The 27,404-nt window shown below is 46.7% G+C and overlaps 5 protein-coding genes across 9 annotated transcripts in view; 1 reads left to right on the top strand and 4 right to left on the bottom strand.

Annotated features, from left to right (window-relative positions):
• Positions 1-243: 243 nt before the first annotated feature.
• LOC143901821 (uncharacterized) lies at positions 244-9,094 on the top strand. 2 transcript variants are annotated; one of them, XM_077414413.1, is made up of 5 exons: positions 244-553; positions 5,122-5,261; positions 5,525-5,674; positions 5,757-5,912; positions 6,023-9,094. In XM_077414413.1, exons 2-5 carry the CDS (start codon positions 5,123-5,125, stop codon positions 6,055-6,057), a joined length of 480 nt encoding a protein of 159 aa, XP_077270539.1. In that variant the 5' UTR covers positions 244-553; position 5,122; the 3' UTR covers positions 6,058-9,094. The 2 variants fall into 2 exon arrangements, with proteins under 2 accessions (XP_077270539.1, XP_077270540.1); XM_077414414.1 differs by lacking the exon at positions 244-553 and adding an exon at positions 1,950-1,970.
• Positions 9,095-9,845: 751 nt separating this feature from the next.
• On the bottom strand, positions 9,846-10,549 carry Wrm2 (wurmchen 2 transmembrane micropeptide). The gene has a single exon (XM_077414421.1). The coding sequence runs from the start codon at positions 10,547-10,549 to the stop codon at positions 10,370-10,372; it is 180 nt and encodes a 59-aa protein (XP_077270547.1). The 3' UTR covers positions 9,846-10,369.
• Positions 10,550-10,652: 103 nt separating this feature from the next.
• On the bottom strand, positions 10,653-12,028 carry Wrm1 (wurmchen 1 transmembrane protein). The gene is made up of 3 exons (XM_077414419.1): positions 11,814-12,028; positions 11,284-11,509; positions 10,653-11,151 (listed from the first exon to the last, which is right to left on the bottom strand). Exons 2-3 carry the CDS (start codon positions 11,471-11,473, stop codon positions 10,952-10,954), a joined length of 390 nt encoding a protein of 129 aa, XP_077270545.1. The 5' UTR covers positions 11,474-11,509; positions 11,814-12,028; the 3' UTR covers positions 10,653-10,951.
• A 4,435-nt stretch (positions 12,029-16,463) lies between these two features.
• Positions 16,464-19,351, bottom strand: LOC143901753 (tRNA:m(4)X modification enzyme TRM13 homolog). The gene is made up of 5 exons (XM_077414279.1): positions 19,092-19,351; positions 18,808-19,004; positions 18,432-18,617; positions 18,074-18,313; positions 16,464-17,992 (listed from the first exon to the last, which is right to left on the bottom strand). Exons 1-5 carry the CDS (start codon positions 19,256-19,258, stop codon positions 17,547-17,549), a joined length of 1,236 nt encoding a protein of 411 aa, XP_077270405.1. The 5' UTR covers positions 19,259-19,351; the 3' UTR covers positions 16,464-17,546.
• A 3,886-nt stretch (positions 19,352-23,237) lies between these two features.
• LOC143901752 (uncharacterized) overlaps positions 23,238-27,404 on the bottom strand; it is a 169,548-nt gene continuing 165,381 nt past the window's right edge. For all 4 annotated transcript variants that reach the window (XM_077414275.1, XM_077414278.1, XM_077414276.1 and 1 more), the window contains one exon: positions 23,238-27,369. In XM_077414275.1, coding sequence (XP_077270401.1) covers positions 27,216-27,369 — 154 coding nt within the window. In that variant the 3' untranslated portion in view covers positions 23,238-27,215. The remainder of the gene's footprint in view (positions 27,370-27,404) is intronic.

Genomic DNA, 27,404 nt, shown 5'->3' with positions numbered 1-27,404 from the left:
TCAGTGCGCTGAAGTTTTAATTTTCAACGACAAAGGCTCAGTAATTAGGCCCTGATTTTATTTTGAAACGTCCTGTACGATTTCATCCACATAGTTCTATTTCTATTTATCCAGACGCCTTTCTCTTTTCTAGGAGGGATGATCACCATGGTGACGGTGACGAAGAAGGGGAAAGATCGGCGGACGGAGCGGGGAGGATATGCATGGCGCCTGAGGGATGCCGGACTCCGGACTGACTCGGGGAGGGGGATGACTCCGGTCGGCGGCGGCAGCGGCAGTACCAGTGGCGGCAGCAACACGTAGTAGTAGCAGCAGTCAACGGTGTCCAGGCATCGCAACGCTTAGAAGACATACGGGACATCGAGATCTGTTCTTCGTCCGACGCGCTGATCACGGTGCATCACGCAGCCGCTTTACGGAGCGGATCTCCTACCCGCAGCATCCTCCCCGTTGAACGTGTCCGTGGATACGTAGGCGGGTAATTACGGAACCAACCGGAAATACGTTTGGAAGTCGATCAAGCTTGATCCTCTACTTGGCATCCCCGTGGCAGGTGAGTCTTTCGTGCGAGAGGAAGAGAAAGAGAATGAGAGAGAGAGAGAGAGAGAGAGAGAGAGAGAGAGAGAGAGAGGAGAAGAGGGAGGGAGAGAGAGAATGAGAGAGAACGGAACACCGACGCCGCCGCCGCCGCCCGGCGTTGCTGATCGATTTTCCGCGAACGAGCGGAGCGGAGCGGAGACCCGCCCCTGATTCCCATCGCTCTCCTCCGACGGAGCGGTGGAGATCCGAGAATTTTTTTGCGCTCCATCGCGGGTCCAGCTCTCGCAGCGCGCGCGACCGATCTGAGACGAACCGAGAAGGACCGAGGGATCAGAAACTAAAAACAGCTTTTTCCATTGTACGCGCGTGTCTGCGAGACACAACGACGATCGATGTTCTTTCTGTATCCGCTCGCGCCCCTCTCAATGCGCTCTCGCTTTTGCTTCGAATCTTGAGTCGAGCTCTTTATCTTCCTCTATCTGACTCTTTACTGCCTTTTAGGATTCAATGTAGGATCAGACGTCTTACCTGAATTCCCAAAATCTTTTATAGACGTGACCTTTATATGTGGTCGTCGAATAATTAAAGTATTACGGAGTATTGTGAAGTTAACTGAAACGATTAGTGTCTACACATACGAGATAGATTTCGGAGACCGCAAGATAAGAAAACGAATGTAATAAAAATTGATAAGATTTCGAGTCTATGTCGAGGCATCGATAATTCCGAGGGGCGATAACGAGGGCGATAATGTTGTGCTGAGATTTTGCGATGCGATTGGCAAAATTATACTGCTCAGAAACTCGAGGAAACTCTATCGTTTCCGCTTACTGATTTTTTTCAGCGTAGGTAGAAGAACTTGCGCGTTTATTGGGGAACCACCTTCGCGTTTCAGAACGGACGACAAAATCACAGCAATTCCGAGCAGCGCGGGCCGCGACGCGAAATGACGACCAATTCGTTCTCGTTATACTTCGCCTACAGTCGCGCGACCGACGAGTGGGTTTGAGTGGATCTGTAAAACGATGCAAGATTTTTTAGGGCTGTGCCAGACACGCTGCAACCTTTTAACCCTTCATTTTCGAGCTATTTATAAGTTATGTCGCGCGGGCGCAATGGCAGCGGGCACCGAGACCGAGAGATAGAGCTTGTTTCTAGGCGACGCGACGTCTAGTTTCTTGCTTTCTAGGATCTTACAGCCGCTCCGCAACACCTCTCGTGCACCAGACCAAATCAACTCCGTCCTACATACCGTATACATATAGAAGGCAAATAAAAAAAAGGCTAGATCACAAGTTCAGCGACAGACGGACAAAGAAGTGAGACGAAGTGGCCATGGTAAAATACACACATCGAATTGTATCTGTACTATTTTTTGACCGGCCTGTAGAGCTTTAGCGGACGAGAAGACAAAAGAAAGGTCGAGAAGGGTGAGCTATTTTTGTGCAACTCACATAAATTTTCTTTTCCATTCTGGCTGCCCCCGATGTTGATTGGGAAATCAACGATCAAAGGACGATAAATTGGTATACGAGCGTCGCGTACGACGCAGCAGGACTTGTATAAAAGCCCGTGAAATCGGAGTTAAAAACTTCCATTCTCCTGCCTGCATGAGTTTGAAAACAATTCAAGTTCTAAGGTACACTAAAAGTTTCTGAACTTTCTAAAAGGAGGAGGATCCCAAGGAGCGGTAGTCATAGCCAAGTTTTCCGAAATCCCGAGGAACGTACATCCCGACAATGAGAAATAAAAGTTCTTGCGCCAACAGAATTTTGAATGAGCGAGGAATCTGTTTGCGGTTCGCGAAATTCGATTGTTGCCTCCGCGAGAGAGAAAGATGCCTTGTGTGCAGCTTAGCATAATTGACTGTGAAACGACAGCGACGAGAATCACGCGAATTCGCTTATAATTCGTACCGTCAATCTTCTTATCTTTTATATCGCATGCACAACAACGTGCTTTATCAGCGGAGTTTATTATTATTCTTTTCTTTATTGATAAATTTTTGTTGATAAGCTCTAGACGCTCGTTTTTACGTTCGCCGAACGGTTTCGTATTTTTAACGCCGCGCGCGCGATACTCTATCTGACTCTATCAGCTATACGTGACGCTTCGACCTGATGATTTTTTTCTCTTTTTCTCTGCGCGAGTACACGGTCAGCTAAACACCTATTTATCTGATACATATGGTCGAGCGAAAAAATGGACGGTCTATGTTTACATCGCAGACTTTTTAATTTTTATCGAGCGTTTGCACGATACTCGGGCTTTCTCCCGGTTGACCCGTCGAAAATAAAGGTCTTGTTACTTTTTTGTAGGGATGACACACTAGAACTAGCACCCACGCGCGCGAAAAGGAAAGACAAGAGCTCGTATACTTGTGCTCGCGAGTTGGACACACGGAAAGAGCGTATATCTGGACATCGGGCAACGTCCCCTTGCTCTCGGACATGTTGACCGCGTGTTCCCGCCCGGTCTATATTTGACGGCATATTATTTGTTCGACGATATCTCTCTTTCTCTCTCGTTCCGCATCTCTTTTTTTTTCACTTTTTTTCTCTCACTCTCTCTCCCCTTCTTCTTGCTCATCTACATCACGACGTTGATGGACCGACAATAGGTTCGACGACGAACTTGAACAAGGCAACTTCCGTTCGCCGTCTCATTCGCGTCCGGCCGCTTCTGATGCGACGATAATTTTGTCAATTCCGTCAATCCAAACGCGCCGCCGCGGACGATTTTCCCTACGGATTGTATGAATATAAGCCGGAGATTCGCGAGGGGAGGAGAGCCAGCCGGCCGGCCGACCGACGGTGGTCCAGCAAGATTGCTGACGAGTACTATGATTGTCTCAATGTCGGCTAATGGCGAGAATGACTGTAAGGATGCGTGCAGCGAAATGCGTCATGTCCAAGTTCTGTGGACTTTCGCACATCCGTTCTTTTAATAGATTATGTATTTCTTTGATTTCTTCTATAGCTTCTCCTTCTACGTTCTATTCTCGGACTTACATTTTGTCCTATATCTGTATATCCCAGGGCCTTTGATCTAACGTTATTTGACACGCCGTGGCGCGTTTCAGCTCTCTCTTTTTCCCTGATCTCGGAATCCCTGATCTTGGGATCGAGTTGGAGCCCTGGGATCTGGGAAGCTTTTGAAGTCCATGGTGTCTACGGTTCGTGAGAGAGCTCCGTCTTTCAATCTTGAATACGCTCCTCAGATTTAGAGCAGAGCAGCTGAGATTATGTCGCTGCTTATTCATGAACTCCGACGTTACACAGAGAATAATCCATCATCGCTCGCCGATGTGGAAATATCGGTCGCTGAATTCTCGCCGCGTGACACTCATTCAACTATCACTGATGATTAATTGATTAGTGCTCGCGGCCTTGGTGATCGCCCCGATCTATCGTCGTCGAAGGCGCATCATCTCCAATCGCGTGCGAAACGATGACATCGATCTATAAGGATAGACCTTGAGCCAATCGTTTATGAGTTCGTATCGCCGCGCACCCTCCAATAAATCAATCTTCGGCTTCCGCACGCTGGACTGGACAGGGCTAGTGTACAAACAGTCGCTTTTCGCCGGATTTGCCTGGACGTCAAAATAGATTTGTTAACGTTATGAGTAACGCAGCGAGATGAGAGTGGCGATTGTTACAATTATTTCGTACGGTTGAAAGCAGAAACAATGAGACATCTAACTGCCTGGACTTTAATGCGTTGCAACGTTTGAGAATTATCGTTATCAAAATCGACGAGGAGTTTCCGGAGCTATCGCGGAAACGCAGACGAGATTGTCAAAACGAGGACGGCGTTTAATCAGCCGCGCACAAAGTATTCAACGTTAAGAATTGAAATGCGAACTGTTCATATAACAGTGGCGTAAGATTTTATTTTTAGCGATCCCGTTCTCGCAACGATGCTACGGCCGGGGTTAATTATTCTTTACGGTACTCGTTAAGGGCCACTTGTCACCATCGCGGAAGATCGAGATAAGCGCGACGGAATCGTAACGAGAACGGAGCGCATCGCCCCGAAAAGTTTAATAACCGCGTTTAACTGGGATTCCGCGAATTCGTCGTCGACGTCGCGGCGCTTCTTTCTTTGTGCCGGCCTGCCTCGCGGTGCCTCGTAACGTGGATCACACGAGTTATCGGTGATGACGGGCTGCTTTAATGGAGATTGACGGACTGGCTTTAATTAACGTCAGCGTGAAATCCAGCATAAAAGAGTCTTCGCTTCGCCGATTGCCTCGCGAGAACGAATGCATGTAAAAAAAAAAATCAAAGCGCGTCACTGTGAGAAGCTTATCCCTTTCTCGGTTCGGTAATTTACCGCCGTTGATTCGTCACAATAATCAATCTATTGATACAGCTCGGAAGGATGTACCGAGCGGTCATCTCTATTGCGAAATTATCGGATTCACAATCTGGACCACATATTGGAAGAAATATTTATCGATCTGAAAGCAATCCGCTTCTATTGTCGCACATATCTGCGTTTTATAAAAGTTAAATATGAAATCTGTAAGCGAAGAGTGCTTGATGTGAAGTGTTTTCTTTTCTTCTTTTTTTCCAGGATGAAGCTGTGCTGGAGTTTGGCTCTCGTGGCCGTCGCCCTGTTGATGATTCTTACGACCACGCGAGCGGAAGCTGATCTGTGGGAGGAGGATGACAAGGAGGTGCTTGTACGAACAGTGCGCGGTACTAAGGAACGAAGTGAGTGCTTCTCTCTGTAATTAATCCGTTACCTCCTTTTACGAGCGCGACGTCATTTTATCGAGCGGTTGCTAGTTGCTAATATAGACCGTCTATATATATAACATACGTGTATAAACGGCGTAATTAGAAGTCGTTCCCCATCGACCTTAAAAGTCCCTCTCTGCCTTCCTCTCTTTTTTTTCTCTCTTTCTCTTTCTCTATTTGCTTGATCGACGTTACGTCCAATTGTTTCTATTGACGTTTCGCGTCTGCTGATGCAGCATCCGGCAGCTCCTCGTCGTGCAGATACGTAAAGGGTCAATGGTCGGAATGCGACTCGAATACCAACACGCGGTCACGCACTCTGAGTCTCAAGAAGGGCGACAAATCCTGCGAGCAGACCAAGACTATACAGAAGAAGTGTAAGAAAGGTGAGTTGTTCGTGATTAATACGCATCGTTGCAGGAAGTGAATTCGGGGATGTAACACGTTTTTTTTTTAATTCGATTATAGCATGTCGATACGAGAAAGGCACGTGGAGCGGATGCGTGAATCAGATAATGACGAGAATCGATAATTTGAAAGCAAACAGCGATACATCCTGCGAGAAGACGCGACGACTCACTAAGAGGTGTAAACCGGAGACCAACGCTAAGAAATCCGCCAAAGGTAATTTCTCTCGTTCGGTCGATTGATTTGCCGGACTGTGGCAGCCTGCGGAGGGTGAGGGAAATTTAAGCAAGCGCGCGAACCTTTGTTTATTTCTTTTTGTTTTTCAGGTGAACGATCGAACAAGAAATCGGGCAAGCAGTAATTATCCGCCGATCTCCAATCATTTCTTCTAATCGGGCAACGAAAGCGCACTCTCATCTCTACGACCCCCTTCTTCTTTCTTTCAATCCCTTTTCCTGTCGCCAATTAATTGCGAGGCAGAGCACAAATTTGGATCGATCGTCGATCGAAGCATTTTTCACATATACTGCCTAGGAATTATTTGCATTTCGGTTGCAGACGCGTGTTGCGCGTAACTGTAAACCGTTTTTCAAGGTGCGCTGCCGTCGATTAATTACTGTTAATAATTATAGGATGGTGCTTACGTTTCGGTGATCACATCTGTTTTCGGCAGTGACTCGGTTATTAACCCTTCTAAGATTTCATTGTGCCGTTATCACGGTGTAGTTTACATCGAGCATACGTTACGCATTGAATTATTATAATATTATTATTTGTTTGGTTTAAATGTTTCGTCAATTTCGATTTCTAAATAAACATAGTAGATTGGTTACACTTAATAATAGATCTGAATTTGTATGGAAAATATCGCGTTCGTAAACATATGCCTGTCGAAGAGGCTCTTCTATCTAACCCATTGACATAATTTGCAACGAGTTCCCCTGTAGAGGAGTTATTGATCGCATAAAGGTATTCTAAAAATGGACGTTGACGAGATCTTGGAGGGTTAAGCCGCGCAATCAACCGGAGAATCGATTGGGAACTGATACGTAACATGTTCGAGATGACGAAAGCTAAACACGGCCGATCGTCCAGACGCGTAGTGATGCAGTTTGTGCATTGAATTTTCGCGAATTTATAACACCCACGTCTCTCGATGCGAAATTTTGTTCACGACCTTCGACATCAGATATCTAAAAATCTGCAAGAATTCAGAAATTAGCTTTCTCAGCGTGTTCTTGCAAAATCTGCACCACTGGTTGTTCGATTAACGAGCGTAGCACACATCGTAAAAAGCCCCCCCCGACTAGAAGCAGCCGCCGCCATTTCGGAGGTTCGCAGTGGATAAGATTATCCGCCAAAGTTGTTCTCTCGTCTTCCCGCACAGCGATATTATATTATTATTAATATTATTAATATTATTGTTTATCACAAAAAGCAGCAGCCCCCATTTGACTTAGCTGCTGATCCACTTAAAAATCATGTACAATATTTGTCATACTAAACAGCTTTCATTCGATTGTCACATAAATATACAATGTTCGGTGTTCAAAGTAACTGTGTCCTGTATCATGTAACATGCGCGAGATATTCCGACAATTATTACGCCGTCGCGAAGGTTCGTCAGTTTAAACAAGGATGCTCGTGCAGGAAGTTAAGTGGCATCCGCCCCATGTGGCATCTTCAAAACGGTCACGGCAAATCAAAAATTGCGAAATCAAAATGAACGATCAAAAGAATCAAAGCATCAAAGTAACGTTTGTCGAGAGAATCAAAGTAAAATGCGAAAATATACTATATATCCATATATTCAACAGACGCAGAATGTTCGCGCGAGCCTAATGAATTTTTCCGGAATCCTCCGCGCCCCGCGCAGGACGTTGTCACTTCCGATGTTAATATTCGCAGTTAACGTTATAATAATAATGTATCAAGTGATAACTGGCAAATATGGAAACTCGCCAATGAGCATGAAAATCAAACTGAAATAACTCGTCGTCTCATCAAGCATGCACGCTCGCGCGTGCAAGAGAGAGAGAGAAAAAGAGAGATAGATCACTGGATATCTTTTCGACGCCACAAAAATCAAATCCCTCCTCCCCTGCATACAAGATTGTAATTCGTTTCTAAGTCTAGATATATAGCCGGAGGGCTCGTCGGTGTGAGAGGAAGTTAAGCTGTTTGCGCGTTTGATATCGCACGCGGGTGCGATCCGCGACGTGCGGACGTATCTCGCAAGAATGCATAGGGATAGGTGAGACCCGGGGAGAGAGTATTTTTCACGTACAATAATATTTTGAAGGTGTCTCTTCCTCATCTCCATCTAGATCTCCTCCGATACGCGACGGAGGCTCGGTTCTTTAGCTCCGAAAGTCAGAAAGTCGCGGGGCGTTAAAGGGAACGTCGCGCGATTGTCGGCGAGTTCGTCCACGCGTCGGATCTCGAGGACCTCCAGGAGTTCATCTAAGACCCTGTGGACGCCGTACGCGCGGAATCGCGCGCGCGTCATCATCAAGCGCCTAGTTCTAGCTCCCGTATTACAGCATATCATCATTTACGCGCGAAGCGAATCTTATCGATAAACTAGGATAGCGTTATCTCCGTTTTATGGGCTCTTCGCTAATTACTGTCTCCATTGATCCTCCGACTCCGGTGAACTCAGCTCCACCGAACCACTCGTCGTTCCCCTCCCCACGAATTGCCAAGGTCGAAGCTATGTTCCGCACCGAGAATCAGTTCGTACCAGGTGGGACACGCCACGGAAGTGGACTCGTTACGTGTCGGTTGAAAGCATTAAATGTGTCTCCTATGAACGTTGCATCTATTTTACAATGCTAATTACAAGCACGATCCGCACGGAGGTCACTCGCGCAATTCCTCTCGAAGGGGATCCTTCGAGTGTCCGAGACCATTCCAGAAACGCGCGATCGCTATACTTTTTACGAAATGCGCGAGCTTGAACACATGCCTCGTAGTTTTTCGTTGGAAATCTTGCGTTTTTAACGATCGTACAGGATTGTGCAATTCTGATGCATTCAAATGAGTCATCCGGCACGCAGTTATCTTGGCAATGTAGGATAGATGTAACGAGTCCCGTGCTTGACTTCTCTGTGTGGAGCTCGAGCAGGAAGCTTCCCATGTTTTAATCGCATTGTAACATAGCATGATAGGAAGATACATCAGTAAACCTAGAGACTAATTTTTCAGATCCTTCGATAAAATTACACAGGACGTTCCGAGAGGTGAGTGCGTACGTCGATAGCAAATGTTCGTGTTCCCTCGGAGAAATTTCGAAGCAAGTCGCAAATTAAATTCCGCACATCGATACTCCGCGCTCCGAATTCCGAGACTGTCGGGGAAAGGTCACGGTACAATTTTAATTTCCGCGTTTAATTAGTTCCGCTCTGAAAAATCCCTCTCGATATATTTCTTCCAGGACAGTCTTTTGCTATCTGCGCGTACACTGATGCGTCCTTCGGAGCAAATCACATAGATATTCTAGATATTATAATAAGAGAATCGTTCAAAACTTTATTCGTTAGAATTAAACTAATTAGAGGCATACGAATCGCCGTTCTATTACGGATCGTTGAGTTTCACAATCGTCGATCTCGTTGACGGTTTAATCTCGTTAGTGCAACTATAGAAATTGCAATAGGCTGCTCTGACCTATTTTCTCATTGGTAACAACGGGTCGCTAAAAAAATTTTCTACGCATTTCGTTAAGGTTAAACAAATTCGACTGTACACTTTCCAAAGACGCCAATTTGTTGTACGGATCGATTAACTGCTTCGCAACGATTTAGATAAACGATTGTTAAAAGTATTTGTATAAATCGCTGATCGCGCGGTTGCTTTATTACGGACAGTTTCGTCGTTCAGATCGTATAGCTTAGGATAGCTCCTATCGATGTATCGTAGCTCGATGAAATCGGTGATTTTCTTTACGAACTACTATAAAAATTGTATAATGCATCTACTTACTTATTGAAGTAATTGTGTAACCATTACACATGTAACAAAAATCCAATGTTGTCAATAAAAGTAAAATATTATATATATACACAAGAGCGATGCGATCAATTCGAATTGCCGGGAATCGACCGGGATTCGCACAACCAATTTCGTAAAATGATTTGGAGATAGAGATTTTTATGACATATATTTTTATTTTTTATTCGTATTTATGTCGATATACAAAAATTACAAAAGTGCTCGATTATCGATGTCATATTAAAAAATTGTTTCGAACAAAAGTACATTTAAAAATATCAAAAATGGACGGACGTATAATTAGTCATTCTTTTTCAACAACGTCTTGCTATAAATTTCATTTTATAAAAGTTCTTTAAGAATTGCACTAATTTCCAAAAAGGGAAACACACACACATGTCTATGTTAATATAAAAAAAATATATTAGTACGAATATATAATAAATGGACGGAATGTCAGATCATTCAACTTACACGACCAACATTGTATCTATGCAATATTGTGTCAATATATATACGAGATGTCCCAAAAAGGCCAAAAAAGCAATATAAATAGGTTGGAAGTGTTGTTTACGTTGGACTTACGTCAGCAAAAGTACTATATATATAATCGGGAGTTTTACATTTTTTAAATGAAAACAAATGTACGGATACATTTTCGGGACAGTGCCGATCCGTTCTCACGCCATGGAGACAGATAGTTTTCTCGAGTACGCTTTGCCCTCCCATTCTTGATCGGACGGCAACGGCTCGTGTCGCAAGTGGCAGAGACGCGCGCCGTACTTCAGCAGCACGATTATAACGCAAACTACGAAGAGAGTCAGGCAGGCCGTGGCAGGCCAGAAAACGTGCAGGCCCATAGTAAGGAATTTTTTTAGGAATTCTGCTGCTTGAGATTATCGCCTATTTGCAACTGGTGTCGCGTGCAGTTGTCGAAACAACTTGCGGAACAAGCCGCTATGGTGTCTAAATAAAATCTTTTTGATTGTATAAATTATCTTGTAAAAAAAAATAAAAAATAAAAAATAAAAATTATTCTTAATATACGTAAGAGCAGGGCAACGCGCCTACGAAAACGATGTTGGTGGTGAGAGTTTCAGCGTTACGGTAGCCAAGTTAGAGGCTTTACAATGCAATTAGCTGAGTGCAAAGGGCTAATTAGACTCTATTGGGCTCAATTAAACTCTCGACTTTGAACGTATCCTTAAGCGTGGGCGTTACTACTGTTGTTCAACACTGCTCGCTAATTGGTGCTGTCAGCTTTAGATCTCACTCTCGCGCTTTTGCATCTCCACGTACTCCCGCGGCTGCGGCGTGGCACCCTGAGACTCCGGATCGTGATACCGAACGATCTCGTGCCTCACTTGAGGATACTTGATGCGACCGGGCTCTAACTCGCTGAGGTCAAGAGGCGGCGTTTTGTGCGGCAACACGGTCCACAGAGGCTGGATCCACCTATTGCCTAAATCCCAATAGGACAATACTCTATTAAAAAATAAAAAGAGAAACTGTATCAGAGTCGCGCACGCCCGCAGGAAGAAGCTACGTTGATGAGTCTCCGCGGGTGCAGACAAGTGGGAGATATCCGACTCACCGGTGTGGCGATTCTGCCAGTATTCACGGTGCCGCGAGCACCAGCAGAACACGATGTTCAGAATAAACAGAACTCCGCCTAGGACAGAGCAGAAAGCGATTGCGACATAGAATGGCGTAAAGTCGCCGTATTCGTGTCCCTTGAAGTACGGATTCTTCAGGTACTCCTCGCGCTCGTCTAGAATGGACATGTCACAACGTTAACGGTCTCGTCACTCGCTCGCTCTCTGAAAGAAAAAAGAGAGACGGGGGGGTCCTGTTAGACGCGGTAAGAATGTCGCAAGCTATACCAGGCGTGGCTTGGCGTGGCGTGGCGTGGCGTGGCGTGCAACGCAGGATGTGTGTACACACCGTTTACGCCGACCGATGAATCGCCGCTATCGTTATCGCTATTTTTACTACGGCACGTACAAATACGCGCGGGCAGATAAAATTGGGTATCGATATAGGTCACGAAAAGCAGGTGCGCATACGTACGCGCGAATTCAACGGTAATCACGCGCGTCCTGTGCATGGTACACTGTTACATACCTCGATGGCGTTTCCTTTTTTCTCTTCTCTCCTTTCTTCGCGTCGTCGACGTCAGTTTCCCTCGGCGATATAGCGGTATCGCGGAAGCTGGGCGACAAGAAAAGAAACAGGTTGTCGGACCGAGCCCGCATCGAACGTACTCCGGAATCGGAATGTTTGAACGGCGTTAGATCACTCGTGTTGCGTTGGGCGGGGCATCCCGTTGAGTGGGGGGAGAATTATTTCTGACTTGCTTTGCGTACTGTTGTTTCGTCTCGCCGTCGCGCAAGTCGCTGAACTCAGGGCCGATAAGTTCGAAGTTGACCATACCGAAGCGGCAAATCGAATAGCAGGAATCGCCGGACAGTAAAATATTTAGCTAAAAAAACCACGAGAAAAAATAAAGAAAAAAACAGAAAATTAAATACAGAAATTTGAAATTTGGTTCCGAAAACGATGTACACTCAACTTTGTTCGGAATTCCGAAGCAGTGCGACACGACGCGAGATGCGGAGTCAAATTGTCGGTAAAAGCGAGATCGATCGTCCGAAAGAATGTAATCGAAAGTCAATATTATCGAATGCGACGTACCACGGTATTCATATAAATTTCGCGAAACACATGTATTAAATTCGATATATCAGTTTTTCGTAATCTAAACCGCCGCGCCGTGATCCGGCGCGGCGGGGCGGCCGGCGGGCGGCGATTCATTCGTAAAGCGCGGTCGGCGCGCCGCGGTAAACACGAGTAGTGGGGGTAGAGAAGCGGTATGCGACGTCACGCATACCGTGCGGCCCGTGCCTAGACACCTGTAGCCCCTAGTTCGTTCCTACCAATCGTGTTGACGAGAAGACGTTAGCCGCGGCGCGGCGCCCGCGACCCGCTACATATTGTTCAGTTCACAATCAGGGTGCCATTACATGGAGCGCGGAAACGCGGAAACGCGGAAGCGCGGAAGACAAAATTTACTAGATTTCCGTCGATCCGTTCCGTCTGTTTTGAATGCCTTATATTACATGGAGCATATTTTGAGCGGAAAAGCGGAACGGAGAATTATAAAATATTAATTTTTAACGGTATTTATTGATTAAAATGCTTGTATTCAATAGATAAGCTGAAAAGATAAGCATATTAATAAAAATTGCAATGAATTACGTGAACACAATTTTAAGAAATGAATACAAATGTCTATTTGTCACTATACTGTTCCGCTTTTCCGCGCAAATTGTGCTCCATGTAATATAAGGAGAAACAAACTCACGGAACGAACGCGTCAAAATCCGTTGTCAACGGGGATACAGTATACTCCATCAAATTTCGGAGCTGTTTAATCACATTGAAAAAAAAAGCTTTTACACATACTCTTCGATTACTTTATTATTTAATAAAAGTGGCAGTATAATATTATAGATCCAAACATCATGTTGATGGTTATTATGAAGTATATCTTATATGCAAGCCAGGGTACATACATAGGCTGCGTTAAGTACTGGCAGTGAATATCGAAACGCAGCCATACATACATACACGATAATAGCGGATTCCGCTTTTCCGTTCAAACGTGCGGGACTCAACTCGCGGAAACGCGGAATCTAGTTACTAGTTACTATTCTGTTCCGCGCTTCCGCGTTTCCGCGTTTCCGCGCTCCATGTAATGGCACCCTCACAATCGCGGCACGGGCCGACGTGGGCAGACGGGCGTCGAGAGGATCGTACAGCTTCGTTCGCAGCTTCTTCGTCGTAATTTTTCCGTTGTCGTGTGACAAGTAAGTATACGCGCCGCGTCGGTGTCGCGAGATTAATGCCGGGAGCGTCGCGCGAAGTGTTGAAAGTATCGCGGAGATCGCGCTATCATAAGCGTCGATATCGGTCGATTTTCGTGAACGTCGTGAGTGAGTGACGCGACGCCACGGTTGCTTTTGGCGAGTGAAGTTGGCCGTGCGATTTACGAAATTCTCTTCGTCTACCTGCGGAACATGGCGGCACGGGCCGACGAGCGCGGCGTCGAGCGGATCGTACGGCTTCTTCGCCGTAATTTTTTCGTCGCCGTGTAACCAAGTACGCGTCGCGTCGCGAGATTAATGCCGGGAGTGTCGTGCAAAGTGTCGAAAATGTCGCGCGATCATAAGCGACGCGATCTTAACGTCGATTTTCGTGAACGTTGTGTGAGTGAGCGCGCCAACCGGCCAACGGACCGACGCTGCAATGGAGAAGGACCTGGCGAATATATAGTGGAGCGGAGGAGGAGGCCTGGAGAGGCATCGGGCGACGGCGGAGCGACCGTGGGGTGAGTAGTTGTTAATTTTCTAATATTTTCTGTCCTGTCAATTCTGTGGTGGATTTCGCCACTTTCGCGAGGTTTAACTGGCAGGTGCTGTGATATAAAAATATTTCTTTTGTTACAGATGTACGCAGAATTACAACTCCGCTGTTGCGCATCGGCCGGTGAGCTCTTCTTTCCTTTTTTTTTTTTTTTAATAAATCTTAGCGCGCATTGTGAGGAGGGAGGGAGAGGGAGGAGGAAAGAAAGTTACGCGTGAAAAATAGGGGAATAATTGTGCGGAAGGTGGAAAGTCGGATTCGCTCCGGACCGGTTCCGATCAGGATTTTTTATTTCTACATCCGGTGCGGAAGTGGCCGGCTACACGCTTCCTCGATATAAAATTTTAATTGGCGGTCATTCGTCTACGCGAAAGTGTTAATTTTGACCCAATTGGGTGAAATTTCCATCTTGTAATTGGCGGCGAGCGCGCGGATAGCGGGAAATTCTCAATTAAATTAATTTACTTTGATTTTATTATTAAAATTCTTCGACACGCATTGCATAATTTATCTTTTGTTGATACTCTTCGTATAAATAATTTTGCTGATTAAACTGCTGATATAGGCCTTTTTTTGTTAAAATAGAAAATAATTAGCATCAATAAACCTACAACGAAATCGCCGATGTCCCAACAAAGGCGAGGGTGCTTCTGTACCTCGCGTGGTGCTCCTCTAACCTCGCCAGGGTGCTTCTGTACCTCGCGTGGTGCTCCTCTAACCTCGCGAGGGTGCTTATGTGCCTCGCGAGACGCTTTTCTAATCTCGCGAGGCGCTCGTCTACCTCGCGAAACACAAAATGTAGCGACATATATTGCAAGATTAGCTCTTAAAATTTCTTTAGAAGCACTTTGTTTTATTAATTTATTAAACATATTATATTTTCGGGAATAACTATTCCGGTAACCATAACGCTTTGTGAATCGCTTATTACCTATTGTGAATTATGGCAGAAAGGATAAAAGGTTTATGGACATTATATAGTTATCTCACGAATCTCACGTGTTGGCGCTGAACCACCCTCCTTAAGAGTTCCAAGCTCATTGAAGCATGCGATTATCCGTCACTTTAACCGGGGTGTCGAAGTTGGCTGGCCGTGCAACGTGGGAGAAGCGGACGCGATTCCCGTCACCGCTGCGAGTTGAGCCCCGGCGCCGGGTATGCTTGAAACGCAATCCCAGTGCACTACGTTTGACACACATGGATATCCATTCATGAAATAACTTATTACTATTTGTTTCTATTTTAATTTGACACGGCTACTGGGAGCAAATCTCGTGGAGACCGTGGACATATTCGGACGTGTTTTGTCCTGAATAATTTTTGAAAATTGCTAATGCATTCAGCGCCGAGATTAGTTGAATCTTTCGAGTCTGTATTTATTATCTTCGACTTGTTCTTGACCGTTATGTGATTCCCAGGCGGATTAGGTGCCATAAAATCAAAAAATAAGAAGAAGAAGGCTACTGTGGGCCACGGCACGAGTGCGTCAAGAGGTGTAATCATTTCTATACCCGATAATTGGCTCCTACTCTCGAGGGACCAACTATGCACTCACTGGGTGTCTCCGTACTAACCGAGTCACCACTCTCGGATCGTGCGTGCACCGGACCATCCGAGAACTCGGGCATGAAGATTCATTCTTGACTTTTTTATATTTACTACGTGTTAGAGAGCAAACGGATTGACAGCCGAGAGCTCCTCAGATAACCGTGCCCTTTCTTGGGCCACAACTCACCATGGACAGCGGTAGTTGGGCCCGTATCACTACAGGCCCTTAGTGGCGCATTCAGATCGCCATTGACGTCGCTTGGTTACTGCAGAGCGCGCCGACCAGCCGACGTTAGATTTTGCGACCGATTCGTACTGAATCAGAACAGCCCCATTGCAACGTTTCAGCGAGACCACTGTGAGGTGGGCGCATGACTTGACTGGGAGAGGTTATACAATTTGCAGCACCAGACCAATTGACTTTAACCCTAGGCCCAAAGGAACTCGTGTAGAGAATTGAAGGCCTAAGACAGCCTGACTCGTTCGATACGACAGTGCCCGCACTAGCGCAGTTTTCGAACCACTCAGATTGTCGGATCCTAACACGGATCTGTCACTTTTTTCGCGTTCTTTTCTGCCACGATTCACAAAAGGTAGTTGCCTTGCCACTGTTAACAACGTGTATATTTCTTATATTTTCTATATTTCTTTTATTACCTATAGCACAGCGTGACCTTGCGATCTCGTAATATCAGGAATTGTGCGCTAGTCAAGCGAAAAGCATTAGAACTTCTCAACGTAGATCGTGTAGATGTAGATACTTTTCGAAAATGAAGCTGAAACTCTAATCAGAACCATCGAATTTTAAAGTAGGTGTGTCAGCTTCACACACTTGTCGGATTATATCCTTTCGCGAATTTTTAGAGCTATGTCAACGACAGGAAAAATAAAATGTAATGATTGCAAGCGATTGGTTCCGATTGGTCAGATTCAGATGAAAGCACAGTAAATCTGAACTGCTTCGTGTTCGCCTCAAACACTGGGAAGACTCCTGTTGAGTTGGCCCCCCCCCTACCTTGCAGAAATTAAAAAAAAAAAATAGCGCAAAATTACAAGCTATTTATGAGCTTTCATATCCCGCAGTTAAAAATTTTTGAGCTCGTCACACTGAACAGAAATTTAATATTTTTTATGGGGGGGCTGAGTCAACGTTTAAAAAGATATTGAATTGATCTTTACGGCAGAATTAGGAGCTATTTATGAGATTTTGAAGTAATATAGTTTCGATTTTTGAGCTCATCCCTTTAACCCCGAATCAACCCTTTAATTGATTTAACTCAAGAGGAAAATGTTGAGAAAAATTTAAATATATCGTATCGCGGATATAATTCGTATAGCGTATAAACTCTAAGAATAAACTCTTAAAATACGCGCATTTTGATTATTGAGCTACAACCCTTTCGCAAGAAAACCACTCCATCTTCCCGGCTTAAGAGAACTGTATTTAAAATAAATAAAATTAATTATTTTGCGACTAAATGTCGTTTACTAATTTATGAGCTCGCAAAATACATGCATTTCGATTATTGAGCTACAATTTCTTTGCAAGAAAACCACCCCATCTTTTCGGCTTAAGAGAGAACTGTACTTAAAATACACTACTATAAGTAGTGATTGATTCTGCTGATAAGAAAAAGTACTTTACTCTTGAGACTGTTAGGGATCAGGGGTAGTTTTCCATCAAACGGCTAGGGTACATAATCTGAAACTTCATATTTTCGTGGTACAAATTATCCGATTTGATTCTGCCGATTTGGTCTTGCTAGCTTAGAAGAGGTGACGAATTTGAAATATGAATTTATGTAGAAACATATTTATTGGCAGCAAGAATGATTCTGGAGTCAACTGGAGCGTAGATTAACGATAAATAGAATGTATTTCTAGTCACAATGAACGTTTTCGCGTAGCCACGATGCACATATTTTCTAATGAGACGTCAAGGGAGGTGTAGTAAAGCAGCTCGGCTTGAAATCCCGCGCTCTCCAGAAAGACCAGGCGACCCCAATTCAGCAACGTTTTAGCTTTACGCCCGATACTCTCGCGTTCGTCCGACCTCGAGGACTGGCTAGCGATCTCCTGTGCCGGGAGATGACGTGGCGAGTTAACATCGCTCTTTAAAGCCGCAGGTCGAGAACCGCAGGTCGCCCAACTGACTATGCTGCACAGAACGGGAAACTCGTCTGCAACAAAGTCGCATTGTCGCAGGTACTCCCGGCCCACGTATGAAGAGTACTCGCATTTGTGATGGCAGCAAAACGCGACGATCAGGCCGCGTACGTCGACCTTAGGTTCGCCGTTCATCGACTTTACCAAACAACGTATCGTCAAGTCTAAAAAGCGTATCATTATAAGTGTCGATATATGACATAAAACAAAAATGGAGCTTTAGCTCAGGAGTGAAATGAGTGTACCAGTGGCCGTGCCACAGAGATGCTTCGCTATGCCGACCTTGTACTTGATCGGCTGGATCTCCGCGATTTGGTTCAACTGCAGATCGGCAATATCGACGCGTACCCTTTTTATCACGAGGCGATTTTCCTCTTTTCTAAGCTTATTGTCGCTTTTGTGTCGGTGACTGGAACGATCGACTAGTAAGATGCAAGAGTTTGACTTGTCCTTTATAATCTGCCCCAACCAGTATGTTAACTGAGCTGTTTAAAGTACGATTTCATTTAGTGTTTTTATCGCAGCGCAACTTATAACAAATTGTTCGAGAGACAGAAATGAAATTTATCCGAATCAAAGAATGCTGTCATAACCGAAATGTACCTTTTCCAGCCCCGAATTCGACGAAGCAAGTGTCGTCTTGCACGAGACCGGCTTGTTCCAGATGTCCCAGCAGAGATGCATTTTGGAGCAAGTGCTTTCTGACGTTACTGCCGCAGGTCTCGTCGCTCAATTTGTCTTCGAGCACGTCGTGCCTCAGAATCGTTCGAGAAAACTCTGGCAGCTTTTCTGAAAGGGACATGTCAGCGAGAGAGAGAGAGAGAGAGAGAGAGAGAGAGAGAGAGAGAGAGAGAGAGAGAGAGAGAGAGAGAGAGAGGAGAGAGAGAGAGAGAGAGAGAGAGAGAGAGAGAGAGAGAGAGAGAGAGAGAGAGAGAGAGAGATACACGAAAACGGAAGGGATTTTTAAATTCAATTGTACCATAGGCGGCATGAATCTTCCTTATCACCGTCCCCACGACGGACTCGTCGAGTTGCGACAGGGGCACGCGCGGCGGCGCGGCGATAGTCCCCGCGTCCAAATTCGCTCCCTCGACCACGAAGGCGGGCCGCGCGTCCAGCCTCCGCTTGGCGTTGCACACGCCCAGGTGCCTCGTCAGCTTTGAACGATAACACGTGCTGGAAGGCAAAAAATGCATCGATACCACGCTAGGTTAACTTCCGCTTAGAATGTACAACACGATCTCAGTTTTAATGAATACTTGCTGGGTGGGATCCAACGGACACGGCACTCTCTCGTCCCCGGCGTCGGGGCCGAGGTCGGCGACGTCCCGCTGATGCTCGCCGCAGTACCGCCGGCCCTCCCGCACCGTCATGCGGCAGAACCGCTTCTTGCGCTCGACGAAGTACATGCAGTGATTGCCGTCTGCCATGTCCCTCACTTACGAAAATATTCTCGGACACTTTGCGCTCGGAGGAGATCGTCGCAGGTTAGGATTACCAGTCTGTCGCGGAGTGACGTATAAATTCGATATTTCTATCTGTCCGCCGCTAGATGAGCGCCACTATTCACTTTTCTGCCCAAGAAAATCGGGATTATAGCTCTACCGGCGTTCCTAACGAGGACGCTGCAGTCGCGATTATTTATGTATATGTATCCGCACGGATCTCAAAATCGCGGATCCCGATATATTCCCGATCGCGAGCCCTCGAGGCTCGAGCCGTCGCAGTCGTCGCACGCGCGATGAGAGCGCAAAAAGGATGGAACAAACAGCTGGGTAGCGATTGTCGCAATCGTGAGACGTCTCAGTGCCCCCCCTTGAGACCCCGTTTGTCCTTGAACGCAATCGAGAACTCAAAACCTATCCTCTCGAGCGTGCTTCGAGTCGAGGCTACGAATCTGGCCACACGGTCAAGTCTTAACTCTTCCCCTCGGGAGTCGGCGGTTTCCCGGATTTTTCTTTTCTACGGATTTTTCCCGAATACTTCGAACAATATTTCCGGATTGCCCTGGTATATTTATCGTTCGCCGCCGAGGGACCCGCGAGCGAGCGCATGCGGGTAATTCGCTAATGTAGAGCTTATACTCCGATACCAAGCCCGTCTAAAAGTTCACCTTTGCCTCCCCTCTCATCTTTCTGCCGCCCGCCCCGCCCGACTCCCCTCGCTCGTCCTCCGTAATTCCCTTTTCTCGTAGCTCGTTCTCTCTATCCCGCCGCAACTTTTCCCCGGTCCCATTCGGCCTCTCTGGGTTCCGTCTCGCGCTCGCGGCGTTATCTATCCTCTTGAAGCGCGCTATTACCCGATTGTTTCTTAAATAAAATATCATCGGAGTCCCGTCGCCAACCACTCACAATAATAATTGCCTCGCCAGTGTGTCAACCGATCCACCCTCGCGCGCAACCCCTCGTCTGTCTCCCCGGATGGCCCGGATCCTTCATTCTCCCCCCTCTTTCCCCCTTTCCTTTTATTTTTCCACCCTGCTCGCGCCGTCGCGTCCGTCACGCGGATATACGCCATACGCCGCGAGAAAGAAATTCGACGGGGCGTCCGGGCCCGTGCAATTTGCGTAATGTCATCGTATAATGACGTGGCACGTCGCGTCGCACGTCCGTTTACGCGTTTAACCGACGGGAACGCGTCGGCGTCGGTGTTTAAATACATTCTTAAAACCTTTAAACCTGTTGCTCGCGAATAGCTGATTATCGATGATGATTCGCGATGCAGGTGTCTCGAAAGCCTAGGAGTTGAACCGTGCCGGTAACGGTGAAACTCTATTCGCGTTCCCCGATTATCGTCAGGACGGCAGAATCCGCGTTTTGAAAACTCTACATCGGATTAGTTAGACGCCATCCGAAATACTCGGACGGCGGCGGGCCGCACTCCGCTTCGAAACACGTATGCCAGTATTTACACGGCCGCGAGCGCTAACGATCCCTTTTTGTCTCTCCGGCAACGTCCCGCCGGCGGAGCGTATAGCGCGGTGTTAACAAGCAGAAGGGATTAAGGAGTAGATGAACAAGTGGTCGTCATCAACCGAGCTCCGACTGCTCCGAGCTCCGAAGCCGAGACGCTCACAACGAGGACCGGATTTTATTTGTCGCGAAGGAGCTGATCGCCTCGTTCGCGTCTCGCGATTCTGCACTCGCCGATCTTCATTTCGCGCGAGATTATTCTGTTTAAATTAGTAGGGTCAAATTATACTCAATTTGAGTCATTTTTAACCATTCCCGTAGGTCGCCACTGCTCCTACACAACATATATGTCGTTAATTTAACTAAACCAATGGATTTAAAATAATTACTACTATTTTGTGTTCAAATAATAAATTTCAACACGTGTAATTAAAAATAACAAAATGTCCTCTAACTCAAGGTATTGGTTTAAATTTCACCCTTTATTAATATTTAACGGACGTACACGTGTCCGACCATATTGCGTTTGTGTCGTTCGATAAATAGGTGGCTAAGCAACTCCAACGGAAACCCGTGTTAATTAACGTTGAGTTTCAGGACTGATTTACGTGGCGTCTAATTAGCGGGCCTGCCGGCGACGTAGTAGGCATTTTGATTGGCCGCGCCGCGAATAGAACGCGGCCCGATTGGCTTTGCCGGCGTGTCGTATCGATTGTTTTCGTTTCTTCTCCTCCTCCTCCTCTCCCTTCTCCCCGTTCCTCTCGTTTCTCTTTTTGTTTCTTCTTAAAAACAAAGGAATAGATGCGCCAAAGCGCGCTCCCGAAACGAGAAATGCTTCCAGACTGCGATGCAACGAACGATCATCAACGGGAAGGCAAAAATCGTATAACATCGCGAATCTTATTTCTAACAATCAGTATACATATAGTTTAAGACTTGAAAAGAAATAAATGAAAAGCGTTTCGACATTATTCGCTTTTCTTAGCGTTCAAAGATGCCGATTTTTCTCGTTAATTCGAATATTGTTACCATTTTTCTTTCGCAACCGACTAGCGTGACTGCAAGACGGTTCGTCACGCGAAAGTGAAAGAGTGTGGGAAATCTCTCTTCTCTCGCTAATTAAACCGCTCGCATCGCGTCCTAATCTTTTATTTGCCGACTGTCTCGCGAGCGTATCAATTAAATCCGAGGTCAAACGGCGTGCATCTCGCGCGCGCTTGTACACGCGTACTGTTAATTATATGAGCGTGTGTCACTGACGTAATCAGTTAACGTTCTTTCGGAGAATACCTTCTTTTTCTTTTTTTTTGGCGGATCGAGGACGCGCGCGATTAACGCGAGAACGCTAACGAGACCTTTTGACGCGTCCGTCGCGTCGCGAAAATTCGCGATAGACGCTAATTACGATTCCCCGAGACACAATACTTTAGATAATACGACTGACAGTCGTGATCTTGAATACGATCGCGAATATGGCGCGGCGGCGCGATGCATTTTGAAACGTCAAGCGCGTGCAGTTTCTTGAAGTTTTGCGGCAATTAACAGTCGACGGCGAATAACAAACTGAATTTAATTAATTGCATAACTGTGAGCGGAGGCGGTCCCCTCCCCTCTCCCCCCGCCCCGCGCCGTCTCCACCGTTTCCGCCGGTACCTCCGCCCAACCCCCACACTTCTAATCGAAGCGGGGTACATATTGTTGCACCCGTTGCGTTCTGCCCCTCATCAGCCCCACCGGCAATTAATTATAGCATTCCAGGTTAGCCCGGGAATTAATTACGTCCAGAAGTTGGACGCTGGCGAGGGGATCGTTAGAAATCGTCCTTCGTTAGAGTTAGGCGGGCACGGGTCCAGGTAATTATTGATGGCCTCCTATCAGGTCGCTCGTTGTTCCGATAACGCGCGAATCGAATTTAAAGGGAATCTTGGGGGAGGGGAGGGATACCGATACTTTTCAGACTATTTTTAGAGAAACTGACAAATGTTGATCGCGCTGCTCTGGGATGTCCTTTCGCGACTCTCGTCGACGAGATATTAGAACTTTGTTCGTGAGATTGTTCGTTCGAGACAATTTTCCTACCTTGTTAAATATCTATATCCGACTGGAGAATGTCGAGTCGTTCGCTTGCTCGCTCGTTCGCGCTTGCGCGAGCACGACCGCGCTCGTCGCCGTGAAGTTGGCTGAAAACCGGCCTCGCGCCGAAACGAAACATTCGAATCATTCGAATTAATTCAGCCACTTGGGAGCGGGCGGTAAGGAATAATGGTTTCGTGATCGATTTTCCTTCCCGCTTAACTCGCTTAACGCTAACCGAATCAACCGGCTGCTCCTCCTTTCTCTCCTTACTCCGCAGTCACGAGTGTAATGAGAATTTTTACGTTGCTTGATAATAGTCACCTTCGTTGAATACAATCCTGAAAGAAAATATGGGATTGCGGCAGAGTACCGGGTAAATGAATAACACCAACCACAGGTGAAGGGTTTCCTCCCGTTTTCTAAAAACTTGTGATTTTTTATTAATTAATAAATCGTGTTCGCGTACGATTGTGTGTATGCGCGTGTGTGTTCCATGGGTGTAATTGTATTTTACAAGAGGCCGCGAAACCACATACAGATGTCGGGTCCCGATTACGAAGAAGTCCGAGATTAATGAAATAACAAAATTAACTATAGAGACGCGCGCGGGACCGGGTCGTCGCGGTCCGCGCGCGTGCCACTCGGCCGGGCGGGATGGGACGGCGTGGGGCATGGGGCATGGGGCGTGGGGCGTGGGGCGGAGGGGGGGACTTTCCGTGCTCCTCGCGCGATCGTTTCCGGGTCCGCCAAGTGCGTGCCGAGTGCGGTACGCAGCGCGCGACGTCGCGCGTCGCAGTTCGATTGATTGCCCGAGATCCCGTGACGCGATCATGCGTTCCGTACGCGTGTTTTGCGACGGTGCGGCGCTGTCCTTGAACGGTTGCTTTTCGTCGCGCAAATCGGACGAGCGAGTCGCGCGACGGGGCTTTCAGCAATCGACAAATCGACTTCGCGAGATCGCGTGCTGACGAAACGTCAAATAACGAATAAAAAAGAAAACGGATGAGAAACGATACAGAATTTAACGTTATGTACATTCGAGACGAGATTTAATTCGATTAATCGACGAAACTTTGGATAGATGCCGAAACCGAGATTCGTAAGGAGCGAGCGTAGATCGTATTCCGTCGTTACGACGTTACGACGGAAAACGTCGCTGCGCGACCGCACTCGGCGATGCAGGACCACGGAAAACCATGGCACGTCGCGTATCGGCCGATCGCCCGTGGAATAAACGCGCGGGTGCCCCGTTCGCCGTTCGCGCTCGATAGTAAATACATAACCATTTATATCACACAAACTTTTAACAATATACAAAATGTACCCTATATACAAGATTAAATTACACGAGCCAACGATGCACAAATCCCAATCCGACACGCGCACATGGCAACGAAAGGAAATTCAAGCGAGCTGAGTAAATTTGCTCCTCGATTATACATGTTCGAATATACGAGTTGTCCGATTAATATAAATTTTCTAATTTATACATTCAAGATATGTAATAAAATGGAGTAAAAATCAAAATTGAGACTCATCGCGAAAAATCATTTTTTATCTCGTTCGTGCGTCTGGTTCAAGATCTGCGATGGCAAGCGCCATTGCCCCCTATGTCCGAGCCGATGTCGAAATAAGAGTTTGTGCATCCTTGACATAATCCGTCGGCGCAACTTCCTGCCCAATCTACATGTACACGTCTGTATATGCCGCTCTTCACCGTCTCCGTCGGCGACGTCGCAGAGTCATGAAATCGATCGCGATCCTTGGCGGCGTCGATTCTTCTTCGAGAGCGTCTTATCAGATTCCGAATCCCTAATATCAAGCCGTTTGCACTACCATGACTCTTCAGCGTCGTCTTTGCCCAATTTCCGTGATAACCGCGGCATGATCCGCTCACGCGCGAACTGTGACACAACGATACTGAAGATTTCCAAGTGCGAACGACGCTCGATCGGAGATAGTTGCGGTGCACGCGCAAACGCGCGCGCTTTCGCGAATCATCATTTAAAATGAGAGTATTTGACGAATGAAAGGAGTAACAGGGCGATTTTGCTCTTATGATACACATCTCGCGCCGAAACTTATTCCCGCCTCTGAATCCGTTGTACTTTGAGCTTCGAGCACGTTGCACGCCAATGTCATTTCTTGCTCGCCGCGAGTTACGTCACTTACAATTAGCGTATGCGCGCAACGTGTCGTCCGCGTACTCTTCGGTGCAGCACGCGATTACTCTTCGGAAATGCTTGACGAACGTCGTGAATTTAAGAACTGCGACAAAGAGGAAATTCGTTAAGTTAAATCTCGTCGAAGGATCGATGCTCTTTCGATCGAAAGTTAGACTTATTGTAACGTTGTTACTGGCAAACAACGGTTTCCGCAGACAATCCTGTATCGATCAACTTTAACAACCAATGCGTAACGTAGACTTCGCTAAACGAAAGAAAAAGAGGGAGAGAGAGAAAAAGATATTTCTCGGGATAATTGAGCTCTTGTTCTCTCCTCGAGAACGACACCTACTTTTGTACCTTACATGAAATTTAGCGAATCGTAACGTACTTATGATTACGCTAAAATTTTATCCAATTGTACCGACACTGTGGAAGAAGGATTTCGTTTTGTTATACGTATTATACTTAATTGATTATGCTGTTTCAAATATGATAAATTTTCAAGAAAGGGAGAGGGAGAGCGAAAATGCGAGCGAAATGAAGGAAGGGAAGGGAAAGAAAGGGAGGAGAGAAGCGAGCAGGCGCGCGGATGCCTAACAAGAAGGATTCGAATGATAATTCCGTGTCGTTCGTCTCACCTCGACACTCAATTAACGATGGTGGGAACAAGGGCCGCCTAATGAGTTTACGAAGCGCGGCGGCGGATCGACAGGAGAACGGTGATTTTGAAAGAAAAATAATTTTCTAAGGGTCTAGAACTGCGTGCCCCGCCGTCGTTTCGCGTTTGATCTCTCGTCGAATTATCTCTCTTTCTCTCCTTTCCTCTCTCTCCGCGCGATTAGATCCTCGTTGATCGCACGTGTCGAATTTAGCACGCGACGCCGCGGCCGTTCCGAAGACGCGTGTTGTCTCCCGAGTGGCGACAACCAAGAATCGACGGAGCGTGCTCGCGGAAACTTAGAAGCGACTTTAGAATTGTAACCAGAATTGAGATAATCTCCCTAATCATAAAATGAAATAGAATAACGCAAAGATTTCGGACATCGGAAAATAATTTGGTAATGATCTTGAGAGTGACATCGACGGGAAGAATTATTTTCATATTTTGCAAACGTGCGAACGCCTGTTGCAAGTTGCGCCAGTCGTAGGTGTCAACGAATTCTACATTTCACATCTCGTGTCAAGGTAATTGCAATACGACGACTGCAAAAGATTTTAAAGAAGAGAACTGACGTCACTACTGCGGCTGATGGTAGATGCACGATGGGTCGTATCTTAAACTTTCTTCGATTCTTTACAATTGAGCAAAGATAATTATTAAGAAGACCGGCGGACTCGTGGCAAATGTGCTTCTGCAATGCGGTGTCGAGTGCCGTCTCAACTTGTCGCAAATGTGATCAACAAGATCGAAAATTTGGACGCTATCTTCCGACGAAGAGTAAGATCCAAATTGCTGAATTAACTTAAGGATGCTTTCGATATTCACAACATCAATGTGTCAATATTAATGCGAAAACTCTTGCGTGCAAACTCTTGTTCGAGTTTTGTCACTTTGTCATTCCAGAGGTATTTGCGGTTCTGAATTATCCAAATTCAAAGACGTTCAGAGATTTCCAGCATCCGCGGCAAGTTCGGACGCACTCGACACGTTAACACCGTCAGAACGCAAAGACGCTCGATATTCGCGGCCAGTTCAATTATGTTCAACATCGCGGCACCGCATGTTGGGAGACATTCGGCTACCACGGCAAGTTCAAACACGTCAATATCACGATAGACACTCCGACTCGTAGAGTCGCCGATGGCGGTTCCCAAGGGACACTACGCTAGCCCTCCTCCCCTCTTTGTGATTCCTCTGAGGCGTTTGGGCTCGCGACGCTAGATAAATTAGGTAGGCTCGTTCTTCATCGCGCTGTCCTTTGGGATACGGTCCTTTTGCGGCGGGCAGCTCGAGTCTAATCGCAGGTATCCTGAGCCCAGGACGACCAGTCCTGATAGCTGGACGCCTGGAGGTGCGATTGCTGAGCCGCCAGACCCGGATGCACGAGTGCCATCTGGTGATGGTGGTGATGGTGATACTGATGATAGTGCTGATGACCCGGCGGAGGCGGCGAATAGGGATCCACCCCGACGGCGACGTCCACTACGTCTACCTGAGGCGAAGGTACGACGGGGGGCGTCGGCTGCGGAGAGGGTTGAACCTTTTTCGGGCGACCGACCGGGTTGCCGCCTCATTCGCGGCTCCTTCGAGGCCTGCCGACCTTACCTTTCCTAACGGGCGCACCGCTGTTTCCGGCCGCGCCTGCCGCTGCCGCGACGCTCGTCGATTTCACGATCTTGTGCCAGTCGGATTCGCAAACCGGCGTGCCCGACACTAAGTAATATCTGAAATTGTGAGAGTCACGTGTCACGTAAAGGCT

This window comes from Temnothorax americanus, unplaced genomic scaffold (assembly GCF_048541705.1).
Source record: "Temnothorax americanus isolate GAGA-0224 unplaced genomic scaffold, ASM4854170v1 Scaffold36, whole genome shotgun sequence".
Lineage (NCBI taxonomy): Eukaryota > Metazoa > Arthropoda > Insecta > Hymenoptera > Formicidae > Temnothorax > Temnothorax americanus.
Note: the sequence above shows the minus strand (reverse complement) of the source record. Positions and strands in the feature narration are given on the sequence as shown.

Excerpts from the sequence above, each read along its gene's own strand:
- Wrm2 (XM_077414421.1), bottom strand. The coding sequence starts at position 10,549 with ATGGGCCTGCACGTTTTCTGGCCTGCCACGGCCTGCCTGACTCTCTTC.
- LOC143901821 (XM_077414413.1), top strand. The coding sequence starts at position 5,123 with ATGAAGCTGTGCTGGAGTTTGGCTCTCGTGGCCGTCGCCCTGTTGATG. Across the intron at positions 5,262-5,524 it reads GCGCGGTACTAAGGAACGAA|CATCCGGCAGCTCCTCGTCG; the intron begins GTGAGTGCTTCT and ends CTGCTGATGCAG. Across the intron at positions 5,913-6,022 it reads CGCTAAGAAATCCGCCAAAG|GTGAACGATCGAACAAGAAA; the intron begins GTAATTTCTCTC and ends TTTGTTTTTCAG.
- Wrm1 (XM_077414419.1), bottom strand. The coding sequence starts at position 11,473 with ATGTCCATTCTAGACGAGCGCGAGGAGTACCTGAAGAATCCGTACTTC. Across the intron at positions 11,152-11,283 it reads CTGGCAGAATCGCCACACCG|GCAATAGGTGGATCCAGCCT; the intron begins GTGAGTCGGATA and ends ATTGGGATTTAG.
- LOC143901753 (XM_077414279.1), bottom strand. The coding sequence starts at position 19,258 with ATGGCAGACGGCAATCACTGCATGTACTTCGTCGAGCGCAAGAAGCGG. Across the intron at positions 18,618-18,807 it reads GAAGATTCATGCCGCCTATG|AAAAGCTGCCAGAGTTTTCT; the intron begins GTACAATTGAAT and ends TGTCCCTTTCAG. Across the intron at positions 18,314-18,431 it reads CGAATTCGGGGCTGGAAAAG|CTCAGTTAACATACTGGTTG; the intron begins GTACATTTCGGT and ends TACTTTAAACAG.